Here is a 27,848-nt window from a genome sequence, read left to right on the forward strand (position 1 = left end):
CTCTCAGATCACCACTGTGTGACTTTGGGGCACGGGGCGGAACCTCTCTGAACTTCAGAGATCATTGTAACTCCAGAAACAGAAAGGAGATGGTAGTACCAGCTTCACAGGGTTTCATGAGGAATAACTGAGCTAATGCATCTAAAATTCCTGATCCAGTTTAATAAATGGTAGATGTTGTTAACACTTTTTAGTATTTTATTAGTAAAAGTGCATGGGGGAAGGGGAATTGAGCGTCGGTACAACAAGCTGGGAGGAGAATGGGCTGTGCTCTGCTCTTATACCAGGATGTTAAGAGAGGGGAATAGAAGCAAGGTGAGCTGGTGTTTTTTTTTTTTTTAATATTGGTAAAAAGGAAAGCGTAGGAGGGGAGATCAATCTGATACCATATTCTTGTTTCGCAAGTATACTGGCCACAAGAAAAAATCTATTTTGGGTATACCGAAATGAAGCTTGTGTCTTAAAAAAACAGCCTACTTGCTTGACATTATAAGTTATAGAAAGGTGGCATCATGGAGAGGATTGTCTAAGGGTTTTGGACTCGGAAGACCTGGATTAAAAGCCCAGCTCAGTCAAACTACTCCACAAGACTGTGTCCAGGAGATTGAGGTAAAATTAATTATAATTAATGATTATGCTGGGACCACAGGCATAAAGTGGGTGTACCTAATGGCCACTCTGTTATGGGGCCCCTACTTGGCATGGTGGAAGGCACTTGGCAACATTTCCAATTTTGTACTTAGGACTGAGAGGAATTTGTATTCTCTAAGTGTAAAGTAAATAAATGCCTTGAAAAATGATAAATCTGGGTTGAAGTTGCATTCAAATTGTAATCAATTTGAGAAGAACTGTGAGGTTAAATATTAAGCCTTCCCTTCCAAGAATACAGTATATACTCCCTTTTAATCACACCTTCTTTAATGTCCTTCAACAAATTTCAATGATTTTTTTTCCAGTTGAATTTCAGTTTTTGTCAGTTTTTTTTTAGTAGGCATAGTAATTTTTGTTGCTAGTATGATTTGGATCAATGTTTTTCTACTGCATTTTTATGTTAGCTTATTGCTGGTGCTTAGGAAAGCAGTTAAAAGAATGAACTAAACTTTTGAGTGTCATATGAATATATCTCTAAAACAACCTGCTGGAAAAAGGAAAATAAGATACGAAATGGTAGATACAGTACGGTGTCTGTGAATATAAGTTAAAAGGGAACACGAACCAACACTATCTGTACCATTATGGATTCACATATAAGAGTGTCAAAGCACAGGGGAAACTGGGATGACAGAGGCCAAACGGGCGTTAGTAGTTACCTCCTGGAGCATGGGGGTAACTCGGGCGGTTAGAGGGAACGTTAGCGTCATCTTTACTGCAAAAGAAATAACGGAAAGGAAGAAAGAACCAAAAACAAAGATAATTTTCTTTAAAAGCAAAATATATTTTTAAGAAGAAAAAAGAACCAAAAGCAAGTATGATTTGCAAATAATTCTGCATGGTAGAACTATAGGTATTTAAGTTTTCTTTGTATTTTTTGTCTTTTCTCATCAACTCCCCCCCATCTGTCTAATAAAAATATTTTAAGGAATGAGTTTCTCATACGTCCCTCCGTATCCAGGTCCTTCTGCCTCAATGGATTACACACTCGAGCCCAACGTGACAGAAGTAACCGACTACTACTACCCTGATGTCTTCTCAAGCCCCTGTGATGGGGAGCTCATCCAGAGAGGCAGCAGCTTGCTTCTTGCCATCTTTTACTGCCTCCTGTTTGTATGCAGTCTTCTGGGCAACAGCCTGGTCATCCTGGTCCTTATCACCTGCAAGAAGCTGAGGAGCATCACAGACGTGTACCTCTTGAACCTGGCCCTGTCCGACTTGCTTTTTGTCTTCTCCTTCCCCTTTCTGACCCACTATCACCTGGACCAGTGGGTGTTTGGGACTGTAATGTGCAAGGTGGTCTCTGGAATTTATTACATTGGCTTCTTCAGCAGCATGTTCTTTGTCACCCTCATGAGTGTGGACAGATACGTGGCTGTTGTCCATGCCGTGTATGCCCTGAAGGTGAGGACGGTCAGTATGGGCACAGTCCTAAGCTTAGCAGTATGGCTGATTGCCATCATAGCCACCAGCCCACTGCTAGTGTTTTACCAAGTGGCCTCCGAAGACGGCATTCTGCAGTGCTATTCATCTTACCATCAGCAGACTTTAAAGTGGAAGATCTTCACCTACTTTGAAATTAACATCTTGGGTCTGTTGATCCCATTCACTATCCTTTTTTTCTGCTACATCAGCATCCTGCACCAGCTGAGGGGCTGCCAAAAGCACAAGACCAAGGCCATCAGGCTGGTGCTCATCGTGGTGGCTGCCTCTTTGCTCTTCTGGGTCCCCTTCAACGTGGTCCTCTTCCTCACTTCCCTGCACAGCATGCATGTTCTGGACGGGTGTGTCATAAGCCAGCGGCTGATCTATGCCACCCATGTCACAGAAACCATTTCCTTCACTCACTGCTGTGTGAACCCCGTTATCTACGCTTTCATGGGTGAAAAGTTTAAGAAACATCTCTCAGAAATATTTCAGAAAAGTTGCAACTACATCTTCCTCTGCCTAGGGAAACGAGACTCTAAAGAGGGTTGGGAAAGGTCGTCGTCCTTCCATCAGCGGTCGTCCGGTTCCTCCAGCATAGACTACATCTTGTGAGAAGGATGCCTCGGAGAAGCTTGAGTTCACTGCCATTCTTCTCCCAAGAGACAAACATTACTCATATCAGATCCTGAGGCTACATGAAGGAAAACTCTTAGAACTTTGGTTAAAGGCACGTTTTATGGCGATCACATGGCATTTAATAAATTTTTTTTTTTACTGTTGTGAAATAATCTCATTGTTCAAGGACTTCATTACTACTTTCTGGAAATATTCTATTTTGGATACCTTTCCCGTGGTGGGGGTTAGGGCGACAGCAGCGGTGATGGTAGCCATGGTAAACTAAGCTGAACAAAATCAGACAATATTACTGAAAAGGGTATAACAACAACAACAACAAAATGTGGGATGCCTTGTCTTAGACTCCTAGTGTAGCTGTAACAAATATACTACCAGTGGGAAGCTTTAAGGAACAGGAATTTACTGTCTCACAGTTTTGGATGCTAGGAGTCTGAACTGAGCGTGTCTGCAGGGCTGTGCAGTCTTGTCTCTCAGCTTCTGGCAGCCTATCTTGGCATTCCCTAGCTCGTAGACAGATCCTCACATGGTCTCGTCTCCCTGCATATGTGTCTGTGTTTATTCTGTTTTTCATATGACAACATGAAGAAGGGATTAGGTTTAGTACCTACCCTCCTCCATAACAAAAGAAAACCCTTTCCAAACAGGGTCACATTCACAGGTGCAGGGGTTAGCGCATCAACATATCTTTTGAGGGAACACAATTCAATCCCTAACACTTCCTAATAGTAATACCCATTTTTGTCGAGTTGATTCCGACTCACAGTGACCACGTAGGACAAAACAGAACTGCCCTATAGGGTTTCCAAGGAGCAGCTGGAGAATTTGAACTGCCAACCTTTTGGTTAGCAGGCAAGCTCTTCACCATTGCACCTGCAGGGCTCCATCCTGATAGTAATAGCTAACAGATATTGAGAGCTTACTGTGTACCAGGCATGGTCCTAAGGGATCTGCATGTATCAGTTCATTTAATACTCATAACCGTATGAGTTAGGTACTATTACAGCTGAGGAAACTGAAGCACAGAAAGGTTAAGCTTCTTGCCAAGGTTGCAGCATAAGCAGAACTGGGAGGTGAGCCCAGTTTGGCTCTAGAGCCCGTGCACTTAACCACCATGCTGGGCTACGTCTCTGTTTAGGGCAGGTGGGGAAACCTTTGAGCCTAGGCCTGCTTCATTTATCCTTTTTTTTAAGTTTCTTAAAACACCGCTAAAGGAAACTTAAGAGGAAAATACTAACACTCCTGCCACCCTAATACAATAGTGGTTTCCTTTATTTCTGAGTGAATTTCATGTAGCAACAGGTATGGCGATTTGAGAGGGTTATCTCCTGAAGGTAACGTGAGGGGGTAGTTTCTGTCCTGTCATAACCGCCTGTGTGACTTTGAGGAAGTCACTTTACCTTGAAATCCATAATTCTATCACCAGTCTCTTCAAGGCAATCTAGGCTTTTATGAGGCACCTTAAAACTCTTCCAGCCTCTACCTACCACCCAATTACAACACTGCTTCCGCATTTTAGGTCTTTGTTACAGCAGCATCCCCACTTCCCAGTACCAAATTCTGTTTGACTTATATTACCATAGATCAGTTTTTCTTGTTTTTGAAATACATTTAAATGGGATTATACAGCGTATAGTCTTTTGTGTCTGACTTCTTTCATTCCTTATGGCTTTCATTCATCGTGTGTGTGAGATTCATCCATGTTTTTGCTTATAAAAGTAGCTCGTTCATTTTTACTGTGGTATAGTATTCCATTGTATGAATATATAGTTTTTGTTCATTTTACTGTTATTTTGTACATTGGGGCTGTTCCCAGTTTTGGAGTATTATGTATAAAGTACGGGGCCCTGGTGGCGAAGTGGTTAAACGTAAAGTTGCTATAAATACTCTTGTATATGTCTTGTAAAAAAAAAAAAAATTTTTTTTTTTTTTATATGTCTTGTGGTGGTCAACAGTACTCAATTCTTTTGGAGATATATCCAGGGATGGAATTACTGGATCATAGCATGTAAGTGTGATGAGATTAGTTAGGTGCTGACAAACTGTTTTCCAAAGTGTTTGTATCAACTCACATTCCCATCAATAACGTTGAGAATTCCAACTAGTCCATCTCCTTGCCACCACTTGATATCCTCAGTCTTTTTTATTTTAGCCATTCTGGTGGGACTGCAGTGGTATCTATCACACAATTTTAAATTGCAATTCCTTGATGAATAATGATGTTGAGTACCTTTTCAAATGCTTACTGATTGTGAGGATATTCTCTTTGTGAAGAGCCTGTTGAAACAGTTTTCATATTTCATTAGGTTGCTTATCTCTTTCTAATTAATTTTAGGAGCTTTTAAATACTCCTGGATATGAACCTTTGTTGTTGTTGCCAGGTGCCATTGAGTCAGTTACAACTCATAGTAACCCTATGTACACAGATTGGTCTTTATCAATCGTAAATATGTCTCTAATTATAAATGTATTTTTCAAATTTGTAGATTGTCTTCTCACTTTATCAGTGTTTTTTTTTTTTTTTTTTTCCTAAATTTTATTTACTTTATTGTAGAGAAAGCAGTTAGTGGTACTTTTTGATGAATAGAAGTTAACTTTAATAAAGTCCAATTTGTCAATACTTTCTTTTATGGAAAATGCTTTTTGTGTACTGTTAAAAATATCTTTGCCTATTCCAAGGTCATGAAGATATTCATATACATATATGTTCTACACACTTGCTTGTCTCATTTTTCACATTTGAATCTGTGATCCATTGCAAATAAAAATTTTGTGTCATGGAGGTAGGTATCAAAGTTCTTTTTTTCTCCGTACAAATATCCAACTAATCCTGCACCATTACTGAAAAAACCACTCATTCCCCACTGAAATACCAAGGTACCTTGGTTATAAATCGGGTATATTTACGGATTCTCTAGTCTGTTCCATTGATCTGTTTCTAACCGTCTGTCTAAATTTTTCTCTATCCTTGGATCAGTAACACCTTTCTTGCTTGCTGTAGCGTTATGTTGTTGTTGTGTGCCACTGAGTTGATCCCAGCTCACAGCAACCCTGGAGGACCGAGCAGAACTGCTCACAGGGTCTCTAGGCTGGAATCTGTACTGGGGCAGACCACCAGGTGTGTTTGAACCTCCGACCCTTCAGTTAGCAGCCAAACGCTTAACCATTGTGCCAACAGGACCTCTTTCTGTAGCTTTATAGTAAGTCTTAATATCTGGAAATGTAATCCCTCAAAATTTTTTCTCCTACAATATTGTCCTAGCTATTCTGAACCCTTTAAATTTCTGTGTAAATTTTATAATCTGTTTGTCAATTTCCAACAAAAAAAAATGCAGTTTTTATCCATAAGATTGCATTAAATGGAACACTTTGTGTACGATGTGTTGAATTGGAAACTAATAGGCTCTGCAAACGTTTGCCTAAAACACAATTATATATATATATATATATATATATATATATATATATATAGATTGCATTATTTAGATCAATTTAGGGAGAATTGACATATTAAGAATATTAAGTTTTTCAGTCTATGAATCATGGTGTATATCTCCATTTAAGTATTCTTTAAATCCAACAACATTTTGTATTTTTCAATCTAGAAGTCTTACACACTTTGTTACATTTGTTTCCATGTATTTCTGTTTCTTTACACTATTAAATGTTGTATTTATTTTTCTGTTTGTTGCTAGTATATAGGTAGACAATTGAGTTTGTACCTTATCTTTGTAGCCAATAACCTTGCTAAATTTACCTATTAATTATAATAATTTTCACAGGTTTCTTTGATTTTTCTATATACACAATGTCATCTGTGATTAATGATAGTTTTACCTCTTACTTTTGAATCTGTATATCTTTTATTTCTTTTTCTTGTCTTATCACACTGGCTAGGACCTCCAGGGCAATGTTAAATAGAACTGGTGATAGTGGACATCCTTGCCTTGTTCTTCTTGTTCTTGAATTCAGAAAATGTTATTTAGCTATTACGTATAATGGTAGCTATATACATTTTTTTAAGGATAATCTTATCAGATTAAAGAAGTTTCTTTCTATTCTTATTTTTCTGCATGCCTTTATCATATATGAATGCTAAATTTTATCAAATGCTTTTTCTCTGTGTATTGAGGTGATCATATACCTTTCCTCCATTTCTGTTAATTTGGTGAACTACATTGATTGATTTTCTCATCTTAAACCAACCTACACTTTTTTCTGGAAAAATGACCTCTTGATCATTTTAATAAACTAGCCAATGAAATGCTTACAGATCACAACATTCTCTGATTTGCCTGCTTTGGCCACTTCGTCGGAGGGATCAATCACCGGAGGAGGATATCACGTTTGATGAAGTAGAGGGCCAGTGAGGGAAAGGGAGATACTCAGAGAGATGGGCTGGAACAGCAGCTGCAATGATGGACTCAAGCATTCTGGTGATCATAAGAATGATGCAGGACTGGGCAACGTTTTTTATAAGATCGTCATGAGTTGGAGTTGACTTGGTGGCTGCTATCTGTCTGTCTGCCTATTTATCTAATTTTCCTTTCTTGTAATGTCCTGGTCAAGTTTGACCTCCTAAAATATATTGAGAAGTGCTGCCTTTTTCTGTATTCTCTGACAGAGCTTATGTAAACATATATACACACACACGATATTGTTTCCTCCTGAAATGTTTGGTAAACTTCACTAGTGAAGACATTTGGGCCTGGGGTTTCTCTATGGTAAACTTTTAAATTATGTGTCTGATTTCTAGAACAGACGTAACTGAGGAAAAGTAAACATGTAGACTAAAATTAAAAAAAATGTGTGTGTGTATCTCCATTGCTTAAAGGTTAATAGATAATTATAAGATCTTGGAAAAGACATAATTCCAGAGACCAGTAGTATTTTTGACTGACTCACAAGGGTATGGAAATTAAGTTGGACCCCAGAACTTTCCAAAGGTGGGTGCCAGTAAATCTCTTCTGCTTTGGGTTGGGACCTTGAGGACTATACCTTAGAGCTAAGGGCGAGCCATAAATAGATCAGCCCTTGGAGGAGCTGTAACTAGCCTCCAGTTATCTCAACCCCTAGAAATTGATTTCAAGTGCTCTGGGTTGCTACTGCCCCTCAAGAACCTGATGGAATCAAACAGTAATCTTTCTGGAAGAAGATAATATCATCCAACATCTCAATCATTTTTACAAGTAATTAAAAAATATTTTTGATATCTTTTTATTGTGTTTTGAAACACAATAAAAAATAACCAGGCACATAAAAAGACATAACACCATAAACAAGAAAGACAATAACAATAAACAATAGAAACAGACCTACAGGAGCTCCACAGATAGATGTAATGAAATACATATTTTAAAATATTCATGCTTATTATTTTCACCTAGATAAAAGAACGGCTTGAGAATTTTGACAGAGAACTGGGAACTATAATTTTGAAAAAGGAAATAGCATATTTAAAAAAGAATAAAATAGAAATTCTAAAACTGAAAAAAACAATTAAAACTGAGAACTCTCATGGACGGATTTTCCAACAGATTAGACACAACTGGAGAATTAGTGAACATAACAATAGACAAAAAGAAAATATCAATAATGAAGCATGGAGAGATAGAAAGAAAAAACAAAAATCTAAAGAAGAGAATGAAAGACAGAGCGGAAGGTGATAGGGTCTGCTGTGTTTTTAAGAGCCCTAGAAGAAGAGAGAAAAAATGTGGTAGAAGCAGTATCAGGCTATGTAATGGTTGAGTATATTCCCACATCAGGAGACAAATTCAATAAATCTTACAATCCCAAGTAGAATTTAAAAAAAGACAATCCATACCTTATTTGTACTAGATCCCCTTTTGCCCCCCAAGTCCCATGGAAGTGATGCCGAACAGCCCACAGCCCATTGCACGGTGTAGGGTTCCATTTGTACGGCGTCCTTGCGAAGGTCAAACTACAGGGACAGAGAACAGATCAGTGGTTGTGGCGGTGGTTACACAACTGTGTACGTTTGTCAAAACTCACAGAACTGCACACTAAAAAGAGTAAATTTTACTCCATGTAAATTATAATTTAACAGACAAAAAATGCAACCCCCTCCCCCAAAGAAACAACTCTCAACATGCCTACAAAGCCCTGCATAGCCAGCTCCTTCCACCTCTCTACCCCACTCCTCCCTTAGCTTTGGCCTTTCAGCCACTCTGGCCTCTCTTTAATTACGGAAGATTTATTTCCATTATTTATTCAAATAGTTCTTCCTCTCAGTTTTTGCTTCTCTTTCATCCTGAACTCTAGTTATTAGAGTTAATCTGGTTAATATCTGGATATCAGCATTTCTACTTCTTTTGTCCATAACTTGTAACTTTCCTTTATATTTCCTATTTTATTGGAGAGATCTTCAGAGGAATCTGCTCTTGCTATTTTCTAATTCATTTCCAGCTGCATTTCATCTACTGTGCTCTTTATTTGACCTATTACATTATATGTTGGTTATGGATTGAATTGTGTCCCCCATAAACATGTGTTGTAAATCCTAATCCCTTTACCTGTGGATGCTGGTGGTGCAGTGGTTAAAGAGCTTGGCTGCTAACCAAAAGGTCAGCAGTCTGAATCCACCAGCCACTCCTTGGAAAGTTCTACTGTGTCCTACAGGCTCACTGTGAGTTGGAATCAACTTGGTGGCAACGGATTTTGTGTTTTTTCATACCTGTAGATGCAATCTCATTTGGGAATAGAAGTTTCTTTGTTATGCTAATAAGGCTATACCAGTGTTGGGTATGTCTTAAGCCAATCTCTGCTGAGATAGATATAAAAGGAGATTAGGCACAGAGGCAAGCAAGTCCAGATGGGGGAAGATAAATGCCACATGAAGATTCACAAGCTGAATCTTAGGAATGAATGAACCTTTACATAGATCAAGAGGCAGTTGTTCGGACAGAACAAGGGGATACTGATTGGTTTGAAGTCAGAAGAAGTGTGCGTCAGGGCTGTATTCTTTCACCATATCTATTTAATCTGTATGCTGAACAAATAATACGAGAAGATGGACTATATGAAGAAGAACGGGGCATCAGGATTGGAGGAAGACACGTTAACGACCTGTATTATGCAGATGACACAACCTTGCTTGCTGAAAGTGAAGAGGACTTGAAGCACTTACTAATGAAGATCAAAGACCACAGCCTTCAGTATGGATTACACCTCAACATAAAGAAAACAAAAATCCTCACAACTGGACCAATAAGCAACATCACGATAAACGGAGAAAAGATTGAAGTTGTCAAGGATTTCATTTGACTTGGATCCACAATCAACAGCCATGGAAACAGCAGTCAAGAAATCAAAAGATGCATTGCATTGGGCAAATCTGCTACAAAGGACCTCTTCAAAGTGTTGAAGAGCAAAGATGTCACCTTGAAGACTAAGGTGCGCCTGACACAGGCCATGGTATTTTCAATCACGTCATATGCATGTGAAAGCTGGACAATGAATAAGGAAGACTGAAGAAGAGTTGATGCCTTTGAATTGTGGTGTTGGTAAAGAATATTGAATATACAATGGACTGCCAAAAGAATGAACAAATCTTTCTTGGAAGAAGTGCGGCCAGAATGCTTCTTAGAGGCAAGGATGGTGAGACTGCGTCTTACATACTTTGGACATGTTGTCAGGAGGGATCAGTCCCTGGAGAAGGACATCATGCTTGGCAGAGTATAGGGTCAGTGGAAAAGAGGAAGACCCTCAACAAGGTGGATTGACACAGTGGCTGCAACAATGAGCTCAAGCATAACAACGATTGTAAGGATGGCGCAGGACCGGGCAGTGTTTCGTTCTGTTGTGCATAGGGTCACTATGAGTTGGAACTGACTCGACGGCACCTAACAACAAAAACATATACAATGAGGTACCACTCAGCCAGTAGGAGAAATGAAGTCTTGATACACACTACAGTATGGATGGAACTTGAAGACATTATGCTGAGTGAAATAAGTCAATAACAAAAGGACAAATACCGTACGACCTTACTTATAGAAAAAAGACAAGAAAAGACAAATGCATAGAGAACAAAGTTTATTAGTGATTACCAGAGGCAGGAGGGAGGGGGAAGGGAGGTTTAACAGTGATGGAAATGTTGCATTGATTAACGGTTGGTTTGCACAGCCTATTATTGTAATTGCTGTTACAATATAAGCTGTACATCTGAATTGGCAAAAGTTGTGTGATAGATGTATTTACAACAATGGCAAAAAAAAAAAAAAAAGGAGGAGAGTTGCTGCTGAGGTTGCTTACATACAACCAAACACCTCTTGTGTCTTAGTCATCTAGTACTGCTATAACAGAAATACTGCAAGTGGGTGGCTTTAACAAAGAGTTTATTTTCTCACAGTCTAGTAGGCTCCAAGTCCAAGTTCAGGGCATCAGCTCCAGGGGAAGACTTTCTCTGCCAGCTCTGGAGGAAGGTTCTTTGTCATCAGTCTTCCCTTTGTCTGGGAGCAACTGAGCATAGGAACCTCAGGTCCAAAGGATGCACTCTGCTCCCAGCTCTGCTTTCGTGGTGGTATGAGCTCCCCATGTCTCTCTGCTCACTTCTCTCTTTTATATCTCAAAAGAAATTGGCTTAAGACACTATTTAATCTTGCAGATCTCATCAATATAACTGTCGCTAATCCATCTCCTCACATCCTAGTGATAGGATTTACAACACATAGGAAAATCACATTAGATGACAAAATGGTAGACCATCGTACAACACAGGGAATCATGACCTAGCCAAGCTGACAGGTATTTTGCGGGGGGACATAATTCAATCCATGACATCATGGGATTTGGTTCCTTGGTTTGGAGGTTTAGGGTCATGGTTACATGGGACATCCCAGTTAATTGGCTTAATGACACATTTGGTGGTTCTGTTCTACCTCCTAGTTGGTTGTTTAGTGCCTGGGGTCTTAAAAACTCCAAAGTGGCCATCCAAGACACGACAATTGGTCTCTGTTTGCAGCAACAGAGGAAGAAGGAGAGTCAGGAATAGGAGGAGGACGTGGAGTGTGTGAGGGGTGCATTAACCAGCATGCACTGGCTTACAGAGCACAAGCTAATCACGGGCTTAAACGTGCTCATTTACTGATCCGTCGTGAACAATTTCACATGGGATTGTCCACTACAGATTAGTGTTGTTGTTGTAAGGTGCTGTTGAGTTGGTTCTGACTCCCAGCTACCCTATATACGACAGAATAAAACACTGCTTGATCTTGTGCCATCCTCACAATCATTGTTATGCTTGAGCCCACTGTTGCAGCCACTGTGTCAATCCATCTCATTGAGGGTCTTCTTTTTCACTGGCCCTCTACTTCACCAAGCATGGTGTCCTTCTCCAGGAACTGGTCCCTCCTGATAACATGTTCAAATATGTGAGATGAAGTCTGACCATCCTCACTTCTAGGGAGCGTTCTGGCTGTGTTTCTTCCAAGACAGATCTGTTCGTTCTTCTGACAGTCCATGATATATTCAATATTCTTCCCCAACACCATAATTCAAAGGTACCAACTCTCCTTTGGTCTTCCTTATTCATTGTCCAGCTTTCCCATGCATATCAGGTGCTGAAAATACCATGGCTTGGGTAAGGGGCACCTGAATCTTCATGCGACATCTTTGCTTTTTAGCACTTTAAAGAGGTCTTTAGCAGGAAATTTGCCCAATACAACATGTCATTTGATTTCTTGACTGCTGCTTCAATGGGTATTGATTGTGGATCCAAGTAAAATTAAATCGTTGACAAGTTCGATCTCTTTTCCATTTATTGTAACGTTGCTTATTGGTCCAGTTATGAGAATTTTTGTTTTCTTTATGTTGAAGTGTAATCCATACTGAAGGCTGTAGTCTTGGAGCTTCATCAGTAAGTGCTTCAAGTCCTCTTCACTTTTTAGCAAGCAAGGTTGTGTCATCTTCATGTTGCAGGTTGTTAATGAGTCTTCCTCCAATCCTGATGCCCCGTTCTTCTTCATATAGTCCAGATTCTTGGATTATCTGCTCAGCATATAGGCTGAATAAATATGGTGAAAGGATACAACCCTGATGCACGCCTTTCCTGACTTTAAACCACACAGTATCCCCTTGTTCTATCTGAACGATTGCCTCTTGGACTACGTACAGGTTCCTCACGGGCACAATTAAGTGTCTAGAATTCCCATTCTTTGCAATGTTATTCATAATTTGTTATGATCCACATAGTCAAATGTCTTTGCATAGTCCCTAAAACACAGGTAAATATCTTCTTGGTATTCTCTACTTTCAGCTAACATCCATCTGATAATAGCATTGATGTCCCGTTTTCCACGTCCTCTTCTGAATCTGGCTTGAATTTCTGGCAGTTCCCTGTTGATGTACTGCTGTGAACTGCTTTTGAATGATCTTCAGAAAAATTTTATTTGTGTGTGATATTCATGATATTGTTAGATAACTTTCTCATTCTATTGGATCACTTTTCTTTGGAATGGGAACAAATATGGGTCTCTTCCAGCTAGTTGGCCAGGAATCTGTCTTCCAAATTTCTTGACATAGGTGAGTACCTTCAGTGCCACATCTGTTTGTTGAAACATCTCAGTTGGTATTCTGTCAATTCTTGGAGCCTTATTTTTCAACACTCCCTTCAGTGCAGCTTGGACTTCTCCCTTCAGTACCATCGGTTCTTGTTCATAAGCTATCTCTTAAAATGGTTGAATGTCGACCAGTTCTTTTTGGTACATTGACTCTGTGTTCCTTCCATCTTCTTTTGATGTTTTCTGTGCCATTCAATATTTTCCCTGTAGAATCCTTCAATATTGCCAACTTGAGGCTTGAATTTTTTCTTCAGTTCTTTCAGCTTGAGAAATGCTGAGAGTGTTCTTCCCTTTTGGCTTTCTAACTCCAGGTCTTTGCATATTTCATTATAATACTTTGTCTTCTCGAGCTGCCGTTTGAAATCTTCTGTTCATCTCTTTTACTTCATCACTTCTGTTTGTTTTAGCTACTTAACGTTCAAAAGCAAGTTTCAGAGTCTGTTCCGACATTCATTTTGGTCTTTTCTTTCTTTCCTGTCTTTTAATAACATTTGCTTTCTTCATTATTATGTCCTTGATGTCATTCCATAATTTGCCTGGTCTTGGGTGATTAGTATTCGATGTATCAAATCTATTCTTGAGATGGTCTCAAAATTCAAGTGGGATACACTCAAGGTCATACTTTGGCTCTCATGGACTTGCTCTAATTTTCTTCACTTTTGACATGAACTTGCATATGAGCAATTGATAGTCTGTTCCGCAGTTGGCCCTTGGCCTTGCTCTGACCGAAGATATTGAGATTCCCCCATGTCTATTTCCAAAGATGTGGATTTGATTCCTGTATATTCCATCTGGTGAGGTCTACATGTATATTTGTCATTTATGTTGTTGGAAAAAGGTATTTGCAATGAAGTTGCTGGTTTTGCAAAAGTCTATCATGCAATGCCCGCCACTGTTTCTATCACCAAGGCCATATTTTCCAGCTACCTATCCTTCTTCTTTGTTTCCAATGTTCTCATTTCAATCACCAGTAATTATCAATGCATCTTGACTGCATGTTTGATCAATTTCAGACTGCAGAAGTTGGTAAAAATCTTCAATTTCTTCATCTTTGGCATTAGTGGTTGGTGGGTAAATTTGAATAATAGTCATATTAACTAGTCTTTCTTTTAGGCATATGGATATTATTCTACCACTGACAGCGCTGTACTTCAGAACAGATCTTGAAATGTTCTTTTTGATGATGAATGGGACACCATTCCTCTTCAGTTTGTCATTTCCATCATAGTAGACCAAATGATTGTCTGATTCAAACTGGCCAATATCAAGTCCATTTCAGTCCACTAATGCCTAGGTTATCAATCTTTATGTGGTCCATTTCATTTTTGATGACTCTAATCTTCCCAGATTTATACTTCATACATTCCATGTTCCGATTATTAATGGATGTTTGCAGCTGTTTCTTCTCATTTTAAGTCATGCCACCTCAGCAAATGAAGGTCTGGAAAACTTTACTCCATCCATGTCATTAAGGTCGACTCTACTTTGAGAAGGCAGCTCTTCCCCAGTTGTATTTTCAGTACCTTCCAACCTGAGGGGCTCATCTTCCCGCACTATATCAGAAAATGTTCCACTGGTATTCATAAAGTTTTAAGTGGCCAATTTTTTCAGAATTAGACCGCCAGGTCCTTCTTCCTAGTCTATCTTAGTTTGCAAGCTCTGCTGAAACCTGTCCACCATGGGTGACCCTGCTGGTATTTGAAATACTGGTGGCATAGCTTCGAGCACCACAGCAACACGCAAGCCACCACAGTACGACAAACTGATAGACGCGTGGTGACAGATTAGTAAACACAATTAAGCACATGTGTACCTTGATTACTAGGTAACCTGTACCTGACTGTGTGGCTAACTGCCTCCATGAACAACTGCCTCCTCTGCCATGAGACCAGAAGAACTGAGTGATACTGGGCTATCATTGCTGAATATTTTAGTCAAAGATTCCATAGGAGAATCTTGATCAAAAGAGAGAAAACGCAGAACAGAATTTCAAATTCTCATGGACTCCAGACTTCCTGGGGCCCTGACGGTTGGATAACCCTGAAACTATTCCCCTGAGACAACCTTTAAACCTGAAGCCAAAAATATCCCCGAAGTCTTCTTAAAACCAAACAATATCTTAAAAAATATCTTAGCTAGTAAAAAATATCTGCCTTGAGCGTTAAGCTCTTTTAAGATCTCTATATATGGGATCAAAATTGAAAACAGCAACTTGAAATAACAGACAAGAACCTCAGGGGGCAGTGAATTTATGTTAATAGGGGAGGAAGGACTCAGAAAACGTGGGTGAGAACGGTCACACGACTCAAATAATGTAATCAATGTCACTAAATGGTACATGTAGAAACTGTTGAATTGGTGAGTGTTTTGGTGTGTGTATTCTCAAAACAAACAAAAACACCCCAAGAAGCACAGTTCTACTTTGACACACATGGGGTCACCATGAGTCAGAACCAACTGAATGGCACCTGGTTTTGGTTTAGTTTATGTGAGACGGTCATGCAGGATTGTGAAGCTGGGTTCTATCACCACCTGTCGTCACCAGCTGGCAATAACAATAGTCACCTGGGAAGATAGAATTGGAGCTCTTTCCCCTATGTGTGTGTGATGTTAGGATTATGTCTGTCAAAGAAAGGCTGGAGGACTGTTCCAGACAAACGGGACTAGAGAGACACAACAACTAACTGACGTACGTGGTTCTGAACTGGATTCTGGGTCGGGGAAGAAAATTCTATGGAGGACAGTTTGGGGACAGTTGGTAAAACCTGAATATGGACAACACATTAGGTATTACAAGAGATAAAACAGATAAACACTTACTGTCTTAGTCATCTGGTGTTGGTATAAGAGAAATACCACAAGTGGATGGCTTTAACAAACACAAGTTTATTTCCTCATAGTCTGTAGGCTACAAGTCCAAATTCAGGGTGTCAGCTCCAGGGGAAGGCTTTCTCTGTCTGCTCTGAAGGAAGGTCCTTGTCATCAATCTTCCCCTGGTCTAGGAGCTTCTCTGTGCAGAAATCCCAGGTCTAAAGGATGCACTCTGCTCCCGGTGCTGCTTTCTCGGTGGTATGAAGTCTCTCAACTCTCTGTTTGATTCCCTTTCCTTTTATCTCTTTTAAGATAAAAGGTGGTGCAGTCCACACCCCAGGGAAACTCCCTTTACATTGGATCAGGGATGTGACCTTAGTAAGGGTGTTAGAATCCCACCCTAATTCTCTTCAACATAATCCAATCTTGCTTCACCAACCACAGGCAGAGATTAGGATTCACATAGGAAAATTCCAATCACAAAACGGAAGACAACCTCATAATATTGGGAATCATTGCCCAAAAAAGTTGACACATATTTTGGGGGTACACAATTCAATCCATGACACTGGTGTCTGGGATATAGAAGGCACAGTTAACGGTACCTGTTATTACCCACTAGAACGTAAGCCCCATGACAGCACTGACTTCCTCTGGTTTGTTTACTGCTGTTTCACCCCAGAGCCTGGAACAGCATCTGACACACGTGTGCTCAATTAATATTTGTTGAATGACTGGATGAACTGGGCCCCTGCAACAAGACAGAGTTAAGAACCAGGGTGAGGAGTCCAGGATCATCTGCTCCTCACATGTAGGGACCGAGGTGTCCACTCTGGTTCCTAGTCCTTGTTGGTCACCCCGGTCACCCTGGTCTGTAAACCTTCTGAGATCGATTCAGATGGCACCTGGTTACCACCACCCAAAACGCCTCCGGCTGCTTCGAATATCCAATACATTTGTAATTTACTAACTCATGATTGCTTAATGTACTTCTGGTTCTGCTCCTCCTGCTTTGCCTGGGCAGGGCAGAGGGGTGGGCTTTCTGCTGCTGCTCTCTCTGCCCTTGAAGGGACAAAGGCAGGCTCTGATTGGCTGAACCACAGTCTCAGCCAAGGCTCACCTACTAGAAAGAAGGCTGGCCTTTGTAAGGAGGTTCAGTTGGCGGGTCTCAGCTGGACGTCATGCTGCAGAGAGGTCTCAGGTGGCTGGTGGTGCAGTGCCCAGCAGCACCTCTTCTCCGAGCCCTGGCTGAGCCCCAGCTGCCTGGCTCAGCCTGGATGGCAACCCGGACCATCACCGTGAGTACCCTCATTCTGCACCAGGCGGTAAGCAGCTGGGAGGCTGGTCAGAATCCAGAATGAGACCTTAGACTTCATCCGGTCAAGACTGCTCCTCTGACAGATGAGGAAACTGAGGTCTGGAGGCAGAAGATGGCCTGCCCAAGGCCACAGCAGCTACTGGCAGGATGATGACTTAGAACCAGGATGCTTGATTCTCAGGAGGTGCTCCTTCCACTTGACTATATTGTCCTTACAGTGACTCAGGTGGGCTCTAAAACTGAGGCCCTTGGGGACTTAGGGGCGACATCTGGTGGCCCCCAGCTTTCACTGGCTCTGTGGCAACCCTGCAGTCTTTGCTGAGCATTTCTGCTATGGGGACGTTTGGGTTACCAACCCCCAAAACGATCAAAACAAAATCTAAGCAGTGGCAACTTAAGGGAAAGCAGTAATTACATTTTAATGAAATATTTTCTGGACAACAACAACAAAAAAAGTTAGGCAAAATTAAAAGTGAATTGTATGCAAAGTAAGTGTCAATAAGCAGTGTCAACTGTACGTCACCCCTTTTGTGTTTTTGTAACATGGCTAATTATACTACACCTTATTCCAAAAGGACGTGAGTCTGGACTTTGTTTAGTGTCAACAGTGCAAAGAAAGAATTCTTTGGGCTAGAGCTAGAGTAGGGGTGACTTTCCTATGGGATCAGGTGGAATTAACATCTTGGAATGCTTGCTCTGGGCCAGGTACTGAGCCAGGTATATATTCAGATATCATTGCCTCATGCAGTCCTCATAGCTACCTGCAGCGAGGGGGTGGTATTCTTGTTTTTAAAAAAATCCTGTTGCCATTGCGTAGATTCTGAGTAAGCCAGATAAACGATCTAGAAAATGTAGAAACTGTACCACGAATAGGAAGGACTGACTGGCTCCAGTGAACACAAACAATAACCAGGTAGAGGATCCAAGAGAGTGTTGCCAGGTGATGGATTATCCAAAACTGTGAAGGAGAGCTAGCTACCTGGTCTGCTGGGGGTTAAAAGGAGTTAAAAGGTTGAGCCTTTTAATTGTAAAGGAACAATTAACAAAGAAACAAGAACAGGGGCTGTTGAGTTGATTCCAACTCAGGGAGACCCCGCGCAGGTCAGAGCAAAGCTGTGCTCCACAGCGTTCTCAGCGGCTGATTTTTCAGAAGTAGGTCGCCAGGCCTTTCGTCCGAGGCACCTGTGGGTGGACTCACACCCCCGCTCTTCCCGCTGGCAGCTCAGTACATTAGCCATTTGCACCACTCACAGACTCCAATGACACAGTAAAAAAAAAAAAAAAAAAATAGTGAAGCATAATGAACTAAATGGTCCCACAAGGGAAGCTGGCTTAGAAGTAGAGCCTGAAGGATGGAGCAGGGGGCAGGGGAGGGAAGCATGGAGGAGCTGGAAGCTGAGAAGGGAAGAGGCGAGGAAAACTGTCTGGATTGTCTATCAGCCAGACTCCCTGGACCAGATAATACACAGTCACGTGCAAGTAGGAATTTCCTAACATGCAAAGCTGACCCATCATTTTCCTGCTTAAGACTCTTTGGGATGATGTCCAAACTCTAACTTGGCTGATCTGGACCCAGGCTTTCTCTCTGGCCTCTTCCCTTGCCGCTCCCCCCACGCCTGCAACACACATTGCCACTCCCACAGTTATGGGAACCTGGCAAGCTCTCTCTCACCTGAGGGCATTTGTACATGATGAAACACCTGGTGAAAACAGGCCTGTCTATTAAATAACTGCATGGATTAATCAGATTGGAACTGCACTGGACACAGGCCACTGCCTCTTTTGGACTTTTCAGGTCTCTAGCAGCCACCTCCAGTCAGATACAAAGGATTATTCCCTCCCCAATGCTAGCTGGAGCCCCGACATGGTGGGGCTGTATAACGAGCTCCTGGAGAAGACCACGGCTGGGTCATGGAGGCGACTTCCAAGTTACCTGTACTCTGGGCAGTTCCTTAAAAAGGAAGACCTTGCTGGGATTGCTAAAGCTGCCCCTGGTATGTTCAAACCCCTGACATCCAGAGCACTTAACCTGGGCTTGAGGGGGGCTCTGGGTAACACATAGGTCTTGGCAAAGCTTTGCTTACATGTGGGCACTTTCCTCAAAGCCATCCATGCCTCACCCTATCTCCTACACCTCCTGTGTGGTTTGCATTAGTCTGACCTTCAGGACCAAGGCAGTCTGGATGTGTGAGCCTAGACTCACACGTTAGACCAGGAAATGACCTTGGGGGTCACCTAGGCCAACCCCTCATTTTACAAGTAAGAAACTGAGGCCCGTCTTGGTGATGCAGGGAGTTACACTTTTTATCTAAGTTAGTCTGGCAGAGCCTAGATAGAACCAGGAGCTCCTGACTCCTGACTCAGTGCTCTCTCCACCCCACTCACAGTCACTCCTGGCATCTCCTTGTATCTGCCTGCCCCACTGTCTCCTGTGTAGACCAGACACGGACTGAGGAGATGGGAAGGGGCCGTGTTTGGGATTAAGGGCCTGTGGCTTCTCTCTCTTGCTCAAGGCTGGTGATCAGGAGCACTGACAGTAAGGTCCTCAGGTGTCTCAATGACATCTGAGGCCAGGCTCCAGACCCTGTTGGGGCCAGGCTCCAGACCCTGTTGGGGCCAGGCTCCAGACCCTGTTGGGGCCAGGCTCCAGACCCTGTTGGGGCCAGGACACATGCTCCCTCTAGTGGTCAATTTGAGCTACACTCCCGAGGGGGTGAAGGGGCATGGATGCAAAAGAAGGGGTATGGCATCTGGGGGCCAGTTGGAAGACTTCTAAGTTTACATATCTGATCTGTCATTTAGGAAACCCTGGTGGCATAGTGGTTAAGTGCTATGGCTGCTAACCAAAAGGTTGGCAGTTTGAATCCACCAGCCTCTCCTTGGAAACTCTATGGGGCAGTTCTACTCTGTCCTATAGGGTCACTATGAGTTGGAATCGACTTAATGGCACTGGTTTCTTTTAAATCTGTCATTAGAAATTCTACTTTGATTCTGTTTATGGTGATGGAAAATTTGGCGATGGATACTGGTGATAGTTGCACAACCTGTTAATGTAGGTGGTGTCACTAAATTGTACATGTGAAAAACGCTAAATTGGCAAGCTTCGTGTTATGAATTTTTACAATAAAAAATGTAAGAACAACCAAAAATTCCTCTTTAAGATTCTTGACAAAAATGCAGGTGCTTGGTAAGTACACAGATTTGATATATTGGAGGCTTCCCTCTTGTCTTCTAGTTAAGGCCGTACCCCTCCCTGTCCTTTTCCTTAGAGGTCAGACTGCACAGACAAATTTTACTTAAACAAATCCCAAACCTGAAGGGGTGAGAGAAGGGACACATTTTCCTGTCTTACTGAAAATATTTTCTCTTGCTTATTCCTTGATCTGCCAAAGTCGGTGCATTTCAGACAATTCTTTCACATTATTCAATTGATATAAACAGCTGTACCCTGATCTCACTGGCGGCTCACCCGTCCTCACGGTCCCTTGCACTGCTAACCCTTCCCCTCCCCAGACACTGCACTTCTCCTCCTACAGAGGGTTGTGAGGGTCAGAGGGGACACCGAGGACTCCCCTGGTCAGGTGTTCTCTGCCCTGGAGCTCCTCAGCACCCTTGGGCCAGACTCCAGCCTGAGGCAACTCTCACTGACCCCACTCCTCTCTCTACTCGCAGCAGCAGAAGACACCCGCCTCTTCCTCAGGGTTGCTGAGAAGGAGGGACATGGCTTTGAGTATGCCATCTTCCATAATCCCTTGGAGAAGAAGTGTATCTGCTTGTTCCAGCCTGGGCCCCACCTGGAGGGGCTGCCCGGGTAAGACACGGAGGGCTGGGCCTGCCTGGGCCCCACCTGGAGGGGCTGCCCGGGTAAGACACGGAGGGCTGGGCCTGCCTGGGCCTCACCTGGAGGGGCTGCCTGGGTAAGACACGGAGGGCTGGGCCTGCCTGGGCCCCACCTGGAGGGGCTGCCCAGGTAAGACACAGAGGGCTGGGCCAGCCTGGGCCCCACCTGGAGGGGCTGCCCGGGTAAGACACGGAGGGTTCAGCCAACTGGCAGCTTGGAGTGGATTTTTCTGGTCAAAAAGCAGAGGCCAGTTGGTGGGCCTATGGCTGCCTCCAGCAGGTTTTTGATTCCTGCAGCCCAGAGGTGCACCTGCCTCATTCTACCAACACCCCGAGCAGGGAGGCTGCCCCACCCCTCTGCTGCCTCTTCCCCACCAATCCTCAATCTCCTAAACTGCAGCAGAGTAATTTTTTAAAAACAAAAAGGAGGAAAAACTGTACCTGTTCAGAGGCTGGGATATGCCAGAGCCTGTACTAGGAACACTGGCGATATTCATTTAGTGCTCACAAAAATTCTGAGAGGCAGATGTCACTTTTTCCTATTTTACAGATACAGAAACAGGTGCCCAGAGTGGCTATGTGATAGGTCACATGGCTAGAACATAGATTCAGAGTTAGCTCCTTCTGCCTACAAAACCCATGCTTTCTCCCCTCTCCCCCCTCCCCCCTCCCCCCTGCACCATTCTAGTTCCACCTGAGGCTGACCCTGGAGGGAACACAAGACTCATCAGAACTTGAGGTTAAGGCTGGCAGCAGGTGCCGCTTTGAATAACTCTCCCTGTTCTGAGGAGTTGTAACCTTGAGACAACTTTGCTTGTCTGCCTCCTTGCATTCCTTTTGCCCTCTCCACCCCAAGTGATGCATGAACCTGGCCCTGGTTTTCAGGGGGCCCTTGAGCACCTCAGCTCACCCATGTCCCGGGTAACTGGTGCTTTCCATTTCTTCCCACCTGGCCCTGCAGGATTATCCACGGTGGTGCACTGGGGACCATGATAGACAGCACATTTTTCATCACGGCCTATAGGAGTGCTGATGCCATCTTTACAGGGACCATGACCATCGTCTTCAAGAGGTCTGTTTCCTCACCCAGGTTCAAGTCAGAAGTAAACTGGAATGGCTTGTTCCATGTGTTGGATAATGGAAAATATGGGTCTACTTTTGATTTTCACATGGACTGATCTCAACTTTTTAGATGTTCCTTTTTCATTCGAGGACAAGGCGACAAGCTTGAAGAGGATTTATGTGTTCGAACATAAAATATTCTACATCAAGTGATCACGAGCTAATTTTGGCCACCTCTGGTGTAGAGAAAGCAAACAAAGGTGCCTCTCAATATTTAACTTAGTCCACAAATAATTACTGACCCCCTAGTGTAAAAATTCCTTATGTTTGGTTAAAAACCACTCACATATACATTATTTTATTTGATCTTTACCTGAGAGGTAGATAAGGCTATATCCAATTCGACAGATGAGGAAACTGAGGTGAATGGGTTACTTGCTCAAGGTTACACGGCTAGCAGGTGGCAAAGCCAGGATCAATGCAGGACTCTCAGCCTGCTTCCAAAGCCTGCTTTCTCTGCACAACGCCCCTCTGCCTCAGTGGGCTCTTGGGGACATACGGGGGAGGGGAGGAGGACACACACACACAGCCTCTGGCCTCCATGGAGGGGAACCAAGGAATGCTTGTTCATAAATTCTGCCAAAGAAAACCTTCTGCATGTGGATGGAGCTGCTTGGAATTAGGCAAATGACAAGCAGCAGGTCCTGCTCACCCCTGTGGGCAATTCAAACTCATCAGTAACTCGATCTGTGACCAGGACATATGTGCTTACGTTGACGAACTTTTAGTCACAGTGTAGGGTCTAGTTCCTTACTGGGAAGTGAGCAGGAAAACAACAGGTACTTGAACTTATCACAAGGTGGTGAAATGGTTTGTCACATGTTGATGGAGTGATTTTTGGCTTCCATATGATGATAAAACATAAAAAGCCACATAGCCCGTGCTTGCTTTCAGATTCATCTTTCTGCCATTGCCCCTGACATCTCAGCCCCTGGAGTAGAATCCCAGACCTCCACTATCAGGATGACAGGCCGGCCACCACAAAGCTGTCCACCCCTCCTTCAGAGGGCTGCTGCTCAGTCTACCCCTTGCTCTCTCCTAGCCCGGTCATCCTCCCCTCCTTCAGACGGCTGCCGCTCACTCTACCCTTTGCTCTCTCCTAGCCCAGTCATCCTTGGCTCCGTGGTGAGGCTGGAGGCAAGGGTCACCGGCACAGAAGGAAGAAAGGTGTTTCTCTCTTGTGAGGCCCAAAACAGTGACAGGACTGTTCTCTTTGCTGAAGCTTCTGGTAAAGCCATTTGAATTCTCTTCTTGCTCTGTGTCCACCCTTGAGACTGGACACAGAGAACAGCTTCCCCCACTGCTGAGGGCAGTGCCCCGGGAGGCCTTTAAGACTGCTCTTTCAGAGTGTGTGTGTTCTGGGTGGGAGGAGGGCCCAAGTGGGGGGGGGGGCCTCCACTAGTTATAGGATGGAGACCATCATAACACACCCATTCACCTCTCAGGGATGCCACTGCCCATACAGAGGCTTATGAACACGGTGGGGAGGAGGCTGTGGTAGTAGCATGTGTGTGGTATCTTCTCTCTCAACCCCTTCCTGGTTTCCAAATGGCAAAGGTAGGCTCATTGCTTTGGGAATTTACATATTTCCAGAAGCAGCTCTGGCTCCAGGCAGGCATGGAAGATCCCCCAGAGCTGGTTTTCCTGGAAGGGCGGGGGGTGACTCACCTGTGTGCTCTTCACCATTCCAGCCATCTTCTTCCAAAAGAAGTAACAGGAGCAAGGCCTGTAAGGCTCATCTTGGGCCCTGGTGGGCAGAGGGCCAGGAAACCCAGCCTCCATTGAAGCAGGTTCTCTCTCCCAGCCATCTCCAGCTTCCCAATGCACTTCAGCCCTGTCCTTCCTGGATGGTAGAAACCCCTCCAGATGTCAACACTTGTGAATAAAGTTTTAAGAGGGAGTCAAGTATCCAAATTGAAATGTATTTTTTCCTGGATAGAGAGTGTCTACAATCACTGGGATAGGAAAACATCACATGAGTTCACCATCCAACCCAGAACACAAGGCCCAGGCTGGGTGTCTGAGGAACACAATATGTAATTGAGGGGAGCGTGATCACAGCAGCCAAATCACCCCCCACGGACTGCACATGGGTCAGGGAAGACTTGCCTGGTGCCCGTGACTGTCTCAGTCTCCCGGTGCTGCTGTAACAGAAATATCCCCAGCAGGTGGCCCTAAAGAACAAATTTACCTTCTCACATTCTGGAGGCAAAAGGTCCAAATCTTCATCTTGGGCTGTCAATTCCTTCCTTGTCGGTAATTCCCTGGTTCCTTGACAACTCTCACAGGGCATCTGTCTTCCCCCATGTGTGATCTCTGTGTCTCATCTGCTCTTTTTATGACTCAGAAGTGATCTCATTCATAACCACCAAGGATGACTTCCACAGATATTTTAGGGGCTTTTTTTTTCCCCCACAGGTATATTTTGGGGGTAACACAATTTAATCCGTAACAATAACCTTGTGTTGAATTGAAGTCACACACAGTTTTTCACCAGATATTTATTTTTTAAATTCATTTCTCCAAGCTCTGCCGTTAAGAAAGTACCACTCCAAAGCCCTCATTCGCTGATGGGTAATGCTTCTTTCATTAGATTGTCATATACCTCTGCATCCCCAAGAAGGTATGGGGGGGTGGCGGAGGGAGCCCTGGGTATGGGGCAGGGATGAGTACATAGCAGGAAGATACACAGGAAGAAAACAAAGCAGCAGCAGCTGCCCTTGAAAGCTAGCCCTTTTCTCCTGCATCTCAGGGGCAACCAGAAGAAATGCCTGCTAAGGGTGCACCGGTAGGAAGCAAGGCTTTGACTCTAGCTCCCACCTCCGTCCCTATCCCAGTGTAGCCAAGAGCAGCCTCAGAAATGCACCATGCTTTTATTTCTCAAAAGTAGGAATCCTTGTCCTACGGGGGGGGGGGGGGGGAATTAGGTCTTTCTTTGAAAAGAAGTTTCAGCATCAGTATTGCACAAAGCAAAGTGAGCCTTGCAGCTTAGAACAAGGGGGAGCACGGTATTCAACACTCGCTACACAAATACAAATAATTACACTGTTTTTGTTCATTCCAGACTGAAAACCTATTACCCAGAACATTAAGAAAAATAAACGTTAGGATTCTAACACATATTTCGCAGTGACACAGTTCAATCTATAACACAACCCAAAATCCTGAACATTTTGGGCCTCTGACTTTACTTTTTTTAATGTTTACACTTTCCTTAACCCCCTCTGGGAATAAAGGGCCTGTGTTCTGTTCTACGTGTCTCAGTCGCACAGGAATGAAGCCTTCAAAGATAGCGTCTTGCTCCCTAAGCCATCAGCCCCTGGGTGGCGCAGACCATTAACACACTCAGCTGCTAACCAAAAGCCTCGTGGCTCAAGTCCACCAGAGGCACCCTGGAAGAAAGGCCTGACGGTCAGCTTCTGAACAATCAGCCACTGAAAAGCCTGTCAGCACAGTTTTACCCTGACATGCGTGGGAATGCCATGAGTCAGAGGCGACTTGACGGCACCTGGTGGTGGGGTTGCCCCAAGCTATCAGTTTTTTGGCTGACCTAGACTTCCTGGGTGAAGAACAGATTGTAGAAAATACTGAAGACTGTCGCTATGAAGTTTGGACTTTATTCTGTAGATAATGAAGGTGTGTGTCTGCATCTTCCAACAGGAGTGTCAGGATCTGAGCAGTAATGCTTTTCTTCCACAGATCAGCCAGGCAGCCATAATACAAAGTTGGGAGACCAAAGAGAAGGCTGTTGACTAGTCCAGATTAGGGACACAGCCAGAATTTTAGCCATCTGGGTTTTAGAGCAGCGCCTTCCAATAGAAATGCAATGTGAGCCACACGTAAAAAGAAACCCGTGATGTTAATTTTAATAATATATTTTACTTAACCCAATATATCCAAAATATAATTTCAACATGTAATAATATAAAAATGATAAATGAGATATTTTACCTTATTATCAGGTCCCGGGGTGACTCAAAAGGTTTGCACTTGACTATTAACCTAAAGGTGAGCAGCTCGAGGCCACCTTTATTTTATCTTATAAAAGACTATACTAAGTCCTGGAAGTCTGGTGTGTGGTTTACACTTATCACCCAGATCAATTCCTATGCTAAACGTTCAACATTTAAAGTCAAGTGTGGTCCTACCAAACGCATGAAGCTGTGTTTAAGTATTACATGATTTTTCAGTTTTTTAATATAAATTAATTAAAATTAAAAGTTTTTCAGTCACACTAGGTACAATTCAAGTACTCAAAAGCTACAGATAACTAGTGGCTGCCATATTGGGTAGGCCTGGTCTAAACTGTAAACACTATCAGTTCTCACTGTCCCTGGTAGTTATGTTCTATAAAGTCTCCTCAAACATTAAATTAGCAAAAACTAAACCACTGCTCCTAGGGGAAACATAGGGTTTAAGTTCCCGCAAGTCTCTGCTCACAACACTTTCTGTATATTACCGTAACGCAAAGAAAGTCTTGCAAAAAAATTAAACAAAGATCCCATATTTACAGCTTTATAAAAACATTAACTAAAATCTTCTGATGGCGCTGCAGGATGTGTGACAGAGTGGTGCCCTGTGTGGCTAAGCCTCTCCACCTTGGCTCGCCCCACAAAATCCGTGGGACGGGTTGGTGGAACTCACTCTGCAGAAGAGGAAGACTTCGATGAGGGCAGCATGTCCACATCTGGCAGTTCTACCTCGGGAGTCCGGTTCTCCAGACTTGTTGACCGCATTGGTGATTTTCCCTCCTGCGCTGGCTTGAAAAATCCCATCAGCCTTGTCTGCTGGGCCTTTCACCTCAAATCTTTAAGCATCTCTGTGTAACGGACGAATGCAGTAGAGGTCAGGCACTTAAATTTGATGCTGTGTTCAAGCATAGGGTCACATTCTTCCATGTCATTGAAATTTTTTTCCAGGGCCAAATTCCACTCTGGTATTTTGGCAGCAGTGAGAGGGACAATTCTTGGAATCTTAGGCTGACTTTCATGACCATCCTCACTGACTCTGATACCTTGTGTTTTGCCATCTCGTCCAGGTCTTCACTGGTGGGTTCTATTGCCTTCTCTGCCAAAATGTCCTGCATGTCCTCTTCCTTCATGTCGTCGAAGCCTTCTCCACTTATTTTCTGTGCCATAAGCATTATGCCTTTGACACTGTTCTTTTATGTTTTCTGTAGCTCCTTCAAAACCTTTGACATTTTTCACACAGTATAACCCAGCGTTTTTCCAACAGTTGTTGGCAGTAGCCTGCTTAACGCTGTCCCATGCTGCACCGACATAATCAGTAACGTTGCATATAGTGACTGACTTCCAGTAATCCAACACGGTGGCTTCCTTGTTGGCCTCCAAAGCCTCGCCAGCCTTGCTATAAAGCTCCCTCGTGTAGTTCCCCTTAAACGCTTTTGTCATGCCTTGATCGAGGGGTTGGATGAGAGACGTAGTGTTTGGGGGCATGAAAAGAAC

General features: G+C 43.2%; 1 protein-coding gene across 1 annotated transcript; it reads left to right on the plus strand.

Annotated features, from left to right (window-relative positions):
* The first annotated feature begins 255 nt into the window (after window positions 1-255).
* Window positions 256-5,199, plus strand: CCR8 (C-C motif chemokine receptor 8). Its single transcript, XM_023554808.2, has 2 exons — window positions 256-609; window positions 1,613-5,199. Exon 2 carries the CDS (start codon window positions 1,627-1,629, stop codon window positions 2,689-2,691), a length of 1,065 nt encoding a protein of 354 aa, XP_023410576.1. The 5' UTR covers window positions 256-609; window positions 1,613-1,626; the 3' UTR covers window positions 2,692-5,199.
* The last annotated feature ends 22,649 nt before the right edge of the window (window positions 5,200-27,848 follow it).

The sequence above is a fragment of the Loxodonta africana genome, chromosome 27 (genome assembly GCF_030014295.1).
Source record: "Loxodonta africana isolate mLoxAfr1 chromosome 27, mLoxAfr1.hap2, whole genome shotgun sequence".
Lineage (NCBI taxonomy): Eukaryota > Metazoa > Chordata > Mammalia > Proboscidea > Elephantidae > Loxodonta > Loxodonta africana.

What these genes read in the sequence shown, in the direction of transcription:
- CCR8 (XM_023554808.2), top strand. Translation starts at nt 1,627, where the DNA reads ATGGATTACACACTCGAGCCCAACGTGACAGAAGTAACCGACTACTAC.